At 46.2% G+C, this 13,128-nt stretch overlaps 1 protein-coding gene across 1 annotated transcript in view; it reads right to left on the reverse strand.

Moving 5' to 3' along the window:
* The window catches only part of LOC135536109 (dynein axonemal heavy chain 6-like), a 193,352-nt gene that overhangs the window by 12,151 nt on the left and 168,073 nt on the right, over window positions 1–13,128 (reverse strand). The window contains 8 exon segments of the mRNA XM_064962498.1: window positions 1,013–1,140; window positions 1,654–1,783; window positions 2,045–2,166; window positions 5,059–5,178; window positions 7,405–7,543; window positions 10,799–10,945; window positions 11,639–11,727; window positions 12,518–12,678. Coding sequence (XP_064818570.1) covers window positions 1,013–1,140; window positions 1,654–1,783; window positions 2,045–2,166; window positions 5,059–5,178; window positions 7,405–7,543; window positions 10,799–10,945; window positions 11,639–11,727; window positions 12,518–12,678 — 1,036 coding nt within the window.

Raw genomic sequence — 13,128 nt, forward strand, 5'->3', positions numbered from 1 at the left:
GCTTCCACGAACTGCATGTCAATGAAGAGATATGTGAAAAAACACCTTGAGGATTGATTCCAAACAACGTTTGCCATGTTTCGGTCGATATTATGTAGTTAATCCGGAAAAAGTTTCACGTTGTAGGTGACTGCATTTTCGGTTCGTTTCGGTAGCCAGGCGCAATGTAGAAAACGGAACGATTTCTCCTACACACAGACGCTTTCAGGAAACACTGCGCATCTGGTATGTGGCTGGGAGTCTCCTCATTGAAAACATCAGAAGCTCTTCAAAGGTAAATGATTTTATTTATTTGGTTATCTGGCTTTTGTGAAAATGTTGCGTGCTACATGCTACACAAAATGCTATGCTAGCTTTGCATACTCTTACACAAATTAGTCAATTTCTATGGTTCAAAAGCATATTTTGAAAATCTGAGATGACAGTGTTGTTAAGAAAAGGCTAAGCTTGAGAGCAAACGCATTATTTTAATTTTATTTGCGATTTTCAGAAATCGTTAACGTTGCGTTATGCTAATGAGCCTGAGGCTTAGTCACAATCCCGGATCCGGGATGGGGAGTTTCAAGAGGTTAAAAAGCCAACATTTTTTAACTTTTTTGTTGCTTTGTCTTTATGGGCTATTATTGTGTGTAGATTGATGAGAAAAAAACTAAATGTAATATATTTTAGAATAAGGCTGTAACAAAATGTGGAAAAGGTCAAGGGGTGAATAGATTCCCGAATGCACTGTATGTCCCTCCACTATGCCTCTGGGGACCTTCCATTGAGACCTCGGGGCAGCAGCTGGAACCATGGACCGATACAGCTGTCCTAACATTTCATCAAGGTCCTTTTCAATGCATTTCCATTACCAATCATCCTCTCCTGATTTCACAGCATTTAAATACACTGAAAAATGAATGGCTGACAACTGGGACCCCTGACCTCTAATGCCTGACCCCTGACCTCTAATGCCTGACCCCTGACCTCTAATGCCTGACCCCTGACCTCTAATGCCTGACCCCTGACTCACCCTGAGGACCCGCAGCAGGTTGTTAAAGCGGTCTACTTCCTGTCCGAGGACGGTGGTGAGGGAGTTGAGGCGTCCGTTGGCGTCACGAATAAACAGAGCCTCTGCTGCCTCATCCATATCCAGACACTCTGAGGAGACAGACCGACAGATCAGACAGACAGACAGAGAGACAGACCGACAGATCAGACAGACACAGACAGACAGGGAGACAGATCAGACAGACCGACATAGAGACAGACACAGACAGATCAGATACACAGACAGAGAGACAGATCAGACAGACACAGACAGACAGACAGATCAGACAGACCGACAGAGACAGACACAGGCTGACAGACAGACAGACAGATCAGACAGACACAGACAGACAGACAGACACAGAGACAGTCAGAAAGAGAGACAGACAGACAGACAGACATAGAGACACAGACAGACAGACAGACAGACAGACAGACAGACAGACAGAGAGACAGTCAGACAGAGAGACAGGCAGACAGATCAGACAGTGACTTCAACCACACTATAATGAGTTTAGAGAGACTAACTTTAATTTCAAACCAAAGCGATCATCAAACCGTAAAAACAGCAGAATAAATCAAGCCTGGGATGTGTGTGTGTGTTTACGTGCGTCTCTCTCTCACCCGGGATCTTGGCGAGGATGGAGTCAGCCAGCTCGTGGACAATCTCGTCGTTGCTCTTGCCCCCGCCGCGGGCTGACGAGCGAGGCTGTACCTCCAGGATGGTGTTGATCAGGGTCATAGTCTCCAGACGCTGTACAGACAGACAAGACCTCACCGTTTTAGGGATGACAAGTAACCCACAGGACACAGACAATATAATGTAATGATCTCCTCTTAACTGGCTAAATACATGTTTTGTATTAGTGATGTGACCTCTTGTTTTCAGACAGTACAAGAACAAAATCTGTCAAAAACAAATTTGAATTAGGTACTGCATAGTTAATTGTCCCTGAGCCAGTATTAGCCCACTGAGCTAAAGGTGAGAATATATAAGCAGAGTGAAGTGTCTGACCTGGAAGGCGAGGTTGGCGTTCTCGTGCATACCAAAGATCTCAGGGTCGTCTATGAGAGGAAGGTTCTCTATGTACCTGTTATAGTCACTCAGTCTGTCTGCCTCGGGGGCAAAGTAGACACCTGACACACAGAATACCAACAGTTAGATCTCACTGAACACACACACAGAATACCAACAGTTAGATCTCACTGAACACACACACAGAATACCAACAGTTAGATCTCACTAGACACACACACACAGAATACCAACAGTTAGATCTCACTGAACACACACAGACAGAATACCAACAGTTAGATCTCACTGAACACACACACACAGAATACCAACAGTTAGATCTCACTGAACACACACACAGAATACCAACAGTTAGATCTCACTGAACACACACACACAGAATACCAACAGTTAGATCTCACTGAACACACACACACACAGAATACCAACAGTTAGATCTCACACACACACAGAATACCAACAGTTGGATCTCACTGAACACACACAGACAGAATACCAACAGTTAGATCTCACTGAACACACACACAGAATACCAACAGTTAGATCTCACTGAACACACACACACAGAATACCAACAGTTAGATCTCACTGAACACACACACACAGAATACCAACAGTTAGATCTCACTGAACACACACACAGAATACCAACAGTTAGATCTCACTGAACACACACACACAGAATACCAACAGTTAGATCTCACTGAACACACACACACAGAATACCAACAGTTAGATCTCACTGAACACACACACACAGAATACCAACAGTTAGATCTCACTGAACACACACACAGAATACCAACAGTTAGATCTCACTGAACACACACACACAGAATACCAACAGTTAGATCTCACTGAACACACACACACAGAATACCAACAGTTAGATCTCACACACACACACACAGAATACCAACAGTTAGATCTCACTGAACACACACACACAGAATACCAACAGTTAGATCTCACTGAACACACACACACAGAATACCAACAGTTAGATCTCACTGAACACACACACACACAGAATACCAACAGTTAGATCTCACTGACACACACACACACAGAATACCAACAGTTAGATCTCACTGAACACACACACACAGAATACCAACAGTTGGATCTCACTGAACACACACACACAGAATACCAACAGTTGGATCTCACTGAACACACACACAGAATACCAACAGTTAGATCTCACTGAACACACACACAGAATACCAACAGTTAGATCTCACTGAACACACACACAGAATACCAACAGTTAGATCTCACTGAACACACACACACAGAATACCAACAGTTAGATCTCACTGAACACACACACACAGAATACCAACAGTTAGATCTCACTGAACACACACACACAGAATACCAACAGTTAGATCTCACTGAACACACACACAGAATACCAACAGTTAGATCTCACTGAACACACACACACAGAATACCAACAGTTAGATCTCACTGAACACACACACACAGAATACCAACAGTTAGATCTCACACACACACACACAGAATACCAACAGTTAGATCTCACTGAACACACACACACAGAATACCAACAGTTAGATCTCACTGAACACACACACACAGAATACCAACAGTTGGATCTCACTGAACACACACACACAGAATACCAACAGTTGGATCTCACTGAACACACACACAGAATACCAACAGTTAGATCTCACTGAACACACACACAGAATACCAACAGTTAGATCTCACTGAACACACACACAGAATACCAACAGTTAGATCTCACTGAACACACACACACAGAATACCAACAGTTAGATCTCACTGAACACACACACAAAATACCAACAGTTAGATCTCACTGAACACACACACAGAATACCAACAGTTAGATCTCACTGAACACACACACAGAATACCAACAGTTAGATCTCACTGAACACACACACACAGAATACCAACAGTTAGATCTCACTGAACACACACACACAGAATACCAACAGTTAGATCTCACTGACACACACACACAGAATACCAACAGTTAGATCTCACTGAACACACACACAGAATACCAACAGTTAGATCTCACTGAACACACACACACAGAATACCAACAGTTAGATCTCACTGAACACACACACACAGAATACCAACAGTTAGATCTCACTGAACACACACACAGAATACCAACAGTTAGATCTCACTGAACACACACACACAGAGTACCAACAGTTAGATCTCACTGAACACACACACACACAGAATACCAACAGTTAGATCTCACTGAACACACACACACAGAATACCAACAGTTAGATCCCACACACACACACAGAATACCAACAGTTAGATCTCACTGAACACACACACAGAATACCAACAGTTAGATCTCACTGAACACACACACACAGAATACCAACAGTTAGATCTCACTGAACACACACACACAGAATACCAACAGTTAGATCTCACACACACACACACACACAGAATACCAACAGTTAGATCTCACTGAACACACACACACAGAATACCAACAGTTAGATCTCACTGAACACACACACACACAGAATACCAACAGTTAGATCTCACTGAACACACACACACAGAATACCAACAGTTAGATCTCACTGAACACACACACAGAATACCAACAGTTAGATCTCACTGAACACACACACACAGAATACCAACAGTTAGATCTCACTGAACACACACAGACAGAATACCAACAGTTAGATCTCACACACACAGACAGAATACCAACAGTTAGATCTCACTGGACACACACAGACAGAATACCAACAGTTAGATCTCACACACACAGACAGAATATCAACAGTTAGATCTCACACACACACACAGAATACCAACAGTTAGATCTCACACACACACACAGACAGAACAGAACACACCTTTCCCCCGTTTCTCAGATTCAGCAACATTTGTACACACAAATTGTACACACAACTTTGCACGCACACACACACAGTGGTCTTCACCTGAGGTGGAGAAGGTGTACCCTGGGTCCAGGGTGACAGGAGAGAAGAACCGTTTGAGGATGGTGCGGAGACAGCGCTGGTCCCAGGCATCAGTCACCCTGCCTCCGTAGGTTATCTCCCCTGGGGGGAGAGAGGGTGAGGGTGGGGGGAGTCATTAGGGACTGAAAGGAAGAACATGGACAGAAACCTGGAGGGGCTACCTCCAGAAGAAATGCTCATGTTGGTTTTACGGTCATTTCCCTAATGAACACGGCCCACTTCACATGAACCTGCTGTGGAAAACACATGTGCACATTTGGAATCATTCCTATCACAGACAGAGTGGAGCTGGAACAGAGGGTCTGCTGGGTAAATGGAAGGTTCTAATCGAGGTTCTAAACCTTATTATGCAGAACACGGTGGAACCCAGCGGAACCCTTCTGTCTACCTTTCAGTTATTACACTACGTGAGAGAGGAACACTTTTATTCAGGATGTTTAAAAACTATATCATGCTAGGTTAAACACCAAATGATTTTCAAATGGATGGTTTCTGCATACAAAGAACGGTTCAATTTGGAATTAAACAAACATTACAAAGCCTGAAAAAACGTAATGGAAGAAATCAATAATGGAAAAAAAAAGCCCTCAGGAGCGTGTAATCCCCCAAATATAGTTTAAATGATGTATAATCGTTATTAGAAGGTCACATTTGAAAAAGGGGAAAAACATGTCAGTTCAGAGAAACATTTCTTAATGTAGTGTAGTAATGTAGTGTATGTGGACTCCTCCTTGTCAAACATCTTCGCAAATCAAATTCAATTTTACTGGTCACATGTTATTGCAGGTGTAGCGAAATGCTTGTGTTCCTAGCTACAAAAGTACAGTAGTGTCTAACATTTCACAACAATACCTGCTACTAAACCTCCCAAAACCTCAGGGTCTTCCCTGCTACTAAAACTCCCAGAACCTCAGGGTCTTCCCTGCTACTAAACCTCTCAGAACCTCAGGGTCTTCCCTGCTACTAAACCTCCCAGAACCTCAGGGTCTTCCCTGCTACTAAACCTCTCAGAACCTCAGGGTCTTCCCTGCTACTAAACCGCTCAGAACCTCAGGGTCTTCCCTGCTACTAAACCTCACAGAACGGCAGGGTCTTCCCTGCTACTAAACCTCTCAGAACCGCAGGGTCTTCCCTGCTACTAAACCTCCTTGAACCTCAGGGTCTTCCCTGCTGCTAAACCTCCCAGAACCTCAGGGTCTTCCCTGCTACTAAACCTCCCAGAACCGCAGGGCCTTCCCTGCTACTAAACCTCTCAGAACCTCAGGGTCTTCCCTGCTACTAAACCTCCCAGAACCTCAGGGTCTTCCCTGCTACTAAACCTCCCAGAACCTCAGGGTCTTCCCTGCTACTAAACCTCCCAGAACCTCAGGGTCTTCCCTGCTACTAAACCTCTCAGAACCTCAGGGTCTTCCCTGCTACTAAATCTCCCAGATCCCCAGGGTCTTCCCTGCTGCTAAACCTCTCAGAACCTCAGGGTCTTCCCTGCTACTAAACCTCCCAGAACCTCAGGGTCTTCCCTGCTACTAAACCTCCCAGAACCTCAGGGTCTTCCCTGCTACTAAATCTCCCAGATCCCCAGGGTCTTCCCTGCTACTAAACCTCTCAGAACCTCAGGGTCTTCCCTGCTACTAAATCTCCCAGATCCCCAGGGTCTTCCCTGCTGCTAAACCTCTCAGAACCTCAGGGTCTTCCCTGCTACTAAACCTCCCAAGACCGCAGGGTCTTCCCTGCTACTAAACCTCTCAGAACCTCAAGGTGGCCAGCAGTAATGTGAATAATGGAGGACCCGGCAGGGAGACAGGCAGGCGGGAAGGGAGACAGGCAGGCAGGGAGGGAGGCAAGGCGGCATGCAGGGAGACATGCAAGGAGGGAGATAGACAGGCAGGGAGGGAGGCAAGGAGGCAGGCAGGGAGGGAGGCAAGGCGGCAGGCAGGGAGGGAGGCAAGGCGGCAGGCAGGGAGACAGGCAAGGAGGGAGATAGACAGGCAGGGAGACAGGCAGGCAGGGAGGGAGGCAGGCAGGGAGGGAGGCAAGGCGGCAGGCAGGGAGACAGGCAAGGAGGGAGATAGACAGGCAGGGAGAGAGGCAAGGTGGCAGGCAGGGAGACAGGCAATGAGGGAGGCAAGGCGGCAGGCAGGGAGACAGGCAATGAGGGAGGCAAGGCGGCAGGCAGGGAGACAGGCAAGGAGGGAGATTGACAGGCAGGGAGACAGGGAGGGAGGCAAGGTGGCAGGCAGGGAGACAAGCAAGGAGGGAGACAGACAGGCAGGGAGACAGGCAGGGCGGCCAATACACACACAGTCCTACCAGTGATGTAGATGAGAGCATCCCAGGGTATGTGACCAGTCTGACAGTAGAGGTTCTGGTTGAGCAGGGCACACTCTCTGTCGCTGTCGTTGAACTCATAACGGATGTTCCAGCCCAGAGGACCAAACTTCTTCCTCTCCTGCAACACACAATCACTGTTTTTATTCTACTGTCAATATCAAATCAAATCAAATTTTATTTGTCACATACACATGGTTAACAGATGTTAATGCGAGTGTAGCGAAATGCTTGTGCTTCTAGTTCCGACAATGCAGTAATAACCAACAAGTAATCTAACTAACAATTCCAAAATGACTGTCTTATACACACAAGTGTAGGGGGATAAAGAATATGTACATAAAGATATATGAATGAGTGATGGTACAGAGCGGCATAGGCAAGATACAGTAGATGGTATCGAGTACAGTATATACATATGAGATGAGTATGTAAACAAAGTGGCATAGTTAGTGGCTAGTGATACATGTATTACATAAAGATGCAGTAGATGATATAGAGTACAGTATATACATATACATATGAGATGAATAATGTAGGGTATGTAAACATTATATTAGGTAGCATTGTTTAAAGTGGCTAGTGATATATTTTACTTCATTTCCCATCAATTCCCATTTTTAAAGTGGCTGGAGTTGAGTCAGTGTGTTGGCAGCAGCCACTCAATGTTAGTGGTGGCTGTTTAACAGTCTGATGGCCTTGAGATAGAAGCTGTTTTTGAGTCTCTCGGTCCCAGCTTTGATGCACCTGTACTGACCTCGCCTTCTGGATGATAGCGGGGTGAACAGGCAGTGGCTCGGGTGGTTGTTGTCCTTGATGATCTTTATGGCCTTCCTGTAACATTGGGTGGTGTAGGTGTCCTGGAGGGCAGGTAGTTTGCCCCCGGTGATGCGTTGTGCAGACCTCACTACCCTCTAGAGAGCCTTATGGTTGTGGGCGGAGCAGTTGCCGTACCAGGCGGTGATACAGCCCGCCAGGATGCTCTCGATTGTGCATCTGTAGAAGTTTGTGAGTGCTTTTGGTGACAAGCCAAATTTCTTCAGCCTCCTGAGGTTGAAGAGGCGCTGCTGCACCTTCTTCACGATGCTGTCTGTGTGGGTGGACGAATTCAGTTTGTCTGTGATGTGTATGCCAAGGAACTTAAAACTTACTACCCTCTTCACTACTGTCCCGTCGATGTGGATAGGGGGATGCTCCCTCTGCTGTTTCCTGAAGTCCACAATCATCTCCTTAGTTTTGTTGACGTTGAGTGTGAGGTTATTTTCCTGACACCACACTCCGAGGGCCCTCACCCCCTCCCTGTAGGCCGTCTCGTCGTTGTTGGTAATCAAGCCTACCACTGTTGTGTCGTCCGCAAACTTGATGATTGAGTTGGAGGCGTGCGTGGCCACGCAGTCGTGGGTGAACAGGGAGTACAGGAGAGGGCTCAGAACGCACCCTTGTGGGACCCCAGTGTTGAGGATCAGCGGGGTGGAGATGTTGTTGACTACCCTCACCACCTGGGGTGGCCCGTCAGGAAGTCCAGTACCCAGTTGCACAGGGCGGGGTCGAGACCCAGGGTCTCGAGCTTGATGACGAGCTTGGAGGGTACTATGGTGTTAAATGCCGAGCTGTAGTCGATGAACAGCATTCTCACATAGGTATTCCTCTTGTCCAGATGGGTTAGGGCAGTGTGCAGTGTGGTTGAGATTGCATTGTCTGTGGACCTATTTGGGCGGTAAGCAAATTGGAGTGGGTCTAGGGTGTCAGGTAGGGTGGAGGTGATATGGTCCTTGACTAGTCTCTCAAAGCACTTCATGATGACGGTGAGTGAGTGCTACGGGGCGATAGTCATTTAGCTCGGTTACCTTAGCTTTCTTGGGAACAGGAACAATGGTGGCCCTCTTGAAGCATGTGGGAACAGCAGACTGGGATAGGGATTGATTGAATATGTCCGTAAACACACCAGCCAGCTGGTCTGCGCATGCTCTGAGGGCGCGGCTGGGGATGCCGTTTGGGCCTGCTGCCTTGCGAGGGTTAACACGTTTAAATGTTTTACTCACCTCGGCTGCAGTGAAGGAGAGGCTGCATGTTTTGGTTGCAGGCTGTGTCAGTGGCACTGTATTGTCCTCAAAGCGGGCAAAAAAGTTATTTAGTCTGCCTGGGAGCAAGACATCCTGGTCCGTGACTGGGCTGGTTTTCTTCCTGTAGTCCGTGATTGACTGTAGACCCTGCCACATGCCTCTTGTGTCTGAGCTGTTGAATTGAGATTCTACTTTGTCTCTATACTGACGCTTAGCTTGTTTGATTGCCTTGCGGAGGGAATAGCTACAATGTTTGTATTCGGTCATGTTTCCGGTCACCTTGCCCTGATTAAAAGCAGTGGTTCGCGCTTTCAGTTTCGCGCGAATGCTGCCATCAATCCACGGTTTCTGGTTTAGGAATGTTTTAATCGTTGCTATGGGAACGACATATTCAACGCACGTTCTAATGAACTCGCACGCCGAATCAGCGTATTCGTCAATGTTGTTGTCTGACGCAATACGAAACATATCCCAGTCCTCGTGATGGAAGCAGTCTTGGAGTGTGGAATCAGATTGGTCGGACCAGGGTTGGACAGACCTCAGCGTGGGAGCTTCTTGTTTTAGTTTCTGTCTGTAGGCAGGGATCAACAAAATGGAGTCGTGTAACATCAGTTACAAAGACAATGAATACAGTAGGTGGTGTGCGTTCTGACACAATGAATACAGTAGGAGGTGTGCGTTCTGACACAATGAATACAGTAGGAGGTGTGCGTTCTGACATAATGAATACAGTAGGAGGTGTGCGTTCTGACATAATGAATACAGTAGGAGGTGTGTGTTCTGACACAATGAATACAGTAGGAGGTGTGCGTTCTGACATAATGAATACAGTAGGAGGTGTGCGTTCTGACATAATGAATACAGTAGGAGGTGTGCGTTCTGACATAATGAATACAGTAGGAGGTGTGTGTTCTGACATAATGAATACAGTAGGAGGTGTGCGTTCTGACATAATGAATACAGTAGGAGGTGTGTGTTCTGACATAATGAATACAGTAGGAGGTGTGCGTTCTGACATAATGAATACAGTAGGTGGTGTGTGTTCTGACATAACGAATACAGTAGGAGGTGTGCGTTCTGACATAATGAATACAGTAGGAGGTGTGTGTTCTGACATAATGAATACAGTAGGAGGTGTGTGTTCTGACATAATGAATACAGTAGGAGGTGTGCGTTCTGACATAATGAATACAGTAGGAGGTGTGCGTTCTGACATAATGAATACAGTAGGAGGTGTGTGTTCTGACATAATGAATACAGTAGGAGGTGTGTGTTCTGACATAATGAATACAGTAGGAGGTGTGTGTTCTGACCTGTATGATGGCGTGGAAGAAGCAGACTCCAAAGATGATCTTCCTCCACTGGCGTCCCAGGATGTGCTCCTCAAAGAAGTTGTTGGTGATCTCAGTGAACGCCCGGCGCACGTTGGCACGTAGACCCTTAGGAGGCTCGTTGGTCACCTGGCCCATGCACACACACACACACACACACACACACACACAGATGTGGAAATAAAAGGATAACCAATCAGATAATTCCGAGACATAGATATGCACCCACGCTCAATCACATGGGTTTGGTGTGTGTGAGCACACACGTGTGTATGTGTCTATAAAGAGCGATGGCCCTACATGTGTGTGTAAGCCATGTGTGACAGGACCACTCTCTCATGGTTAGAGAAGGCCCTGTGAGGGATATGAAACACTGTCCAGAGTGGCTAAGGTTGAGAGGACAATCTGTCCAAAGACGCAACAGGAAAAATATTTATGGAAAAGATCCAAAAATATCTCAACAGAGCCTTGAGAATCCAATACTGTTTCAATTTAATCCAAGATTATGCTCTAGAACCTAAGACTGAGTTGTAGAACTAAAACTGAGATTGTAGAACCTAAGACTGAGATTGTAGAACCTAAGACTGAGATTGAAGAACCTAAGACTGAGATTCCAGAACCTAAAACAGATTCTAGAACCTAAAACAGATTCTAGAACCTAAGACAGATTCCAGAACATAAGACTGAATTCTAGAACCTAAAACTGAGTTTCATCATCTAAGACTGAGTTCCAGAATCTAAAACGGAGTAGTAGAACGTAAGTTTGAGTTGTAGAATCAAAGGTCTCTATCCCCTGTGACAGAGTGTAAAGGTGAGCGTTACCTTGACAGAGTTCTGCAGGACGGTGACAGGGAACACCTTGGTGGGCATGGAGCTCAGGAACAACCTGAAGTTCTCATGGATCACCGTGTCTAACAGGGAGGAGGTGACAGAATCAGTCAGTAGACATAAACACAGCACACACACACAGGGTCAGTCCAGTCCATAGCGTGTCGTAGAGAGGTCCAGCAGCACAGGACAGCCGCAGGTGCAGGGTGTGTGTGTGAGAGCCATTCAAATCCCCATTCACCCTGTGTCCTGACCTAACCACACAGCAACACCTCACACCACCTGATACCCAGGTACATACAGTTGAAGTGGGAAGTTTACATACACGTAGGTTGGAGTCATTAAAACTCTTTTTTCAACCACTCCACAAATTTCTTGTCAACAAACTATAGTTGTGGCAGTTGGTCAGTTAGGACATCTACTTTGTTTAGTTTTATTTATTTATTTTTTATTTTACCTTTATTTAACTCGGCAAGTCAGTTAAGAACAAATCCTACCTATATGACCTAGGATGTCATATACTGTAGGGAATATGGTCAATATAAATGGTGCGTGTGTGTGTAGGGTGTCTGTGTGGAGGTTATGTGTGTGTGTGTGTGTCTGTGTGTATGTGTGTGTGTGTCTACAGTGTGTGTGTCTGTGTGTAGGTGGTGTGTGTTTAGGGTGTCTGTATGTCGGGTGTGTCTGTGTGTGTGTGTGTGTGTGTGTGTCTACAGTGTGTGTGTGTGTGTGTGTGTGTGTGTGTGTGTGTGTGTGTGTGTGTGTGTGTGTAGGGTGTGTAGGGTGTGTGTGTGTGTGTAGGTGGTGTGTGTTTAGGGTGTCTGTATGTCGGGTGTGTCTGTGTGTAGGCGGTGTGTGTTTAGGGTGTCTGACCCGGCTCAGTGAAGGTCTTGATAAGTTCCTCCATGGCTAACATCCAGGATACAGCCAGGTGACAGTTCTGGAGGAAGATCCAGTTTCCACTCTTCAGAGCTTCCAGAATCATCTTCTCAGCTATAGGACCCTGACCCTGACCTAGAGAGATAGACCTCACCCTGGAGAGAGAGACAGGGTTAATACTGAGAGACCCTGACCTAGAGAGATAGACCTCACCCTGGAGAGAGAGACAGGGTTAATACTGTGAGACCCTGACCTAGAGAGATAGACCTCACCCTGGAGAGAGAGACAGGGTTAATACTGAGAGACCCTGACCTAGAGAGATAGACCTCACCCTGGAGAGAGAGACAGGGTTAATACTGAGAGACCCTGACCTAGAGAGATAGACCTCACCCTGGAGAGAGAGACAGGGTTAATACTGAGAGACCCTGACCTAGAGAGATAGACCTCACCCTGGAGAGAGAGACAGGGTTAATACTGAGAGACCCTGACCTAGAGAGATAGACCTCACCCTGGAGAGAGAGACAGGGTTAATACTGAGAGACCCTGACCTAGAGAGATAGACCTCACCCTGGAGAGAGAGACAGGGTTAATACTGAGAGACCCTG

Source organism: Oncorhynchus masou, unplaced genomic scaffold, assembly GCF_036934945.1.
Source record: "Oncorhynchus masou masou isolate Uvic2021 unplaced genomic scaffold, UVic_Omas_1.1 unplaced_scaffold_558, whole genome shotgun sequence".
Taxonomy (NCBI): domain Eukaryota; kingdom Metazoa; phylum Chordata; class Actinopteri; order Salmoniformes; family Salmonidae; genus Oncorhynchus; species Oncorhynchus masou.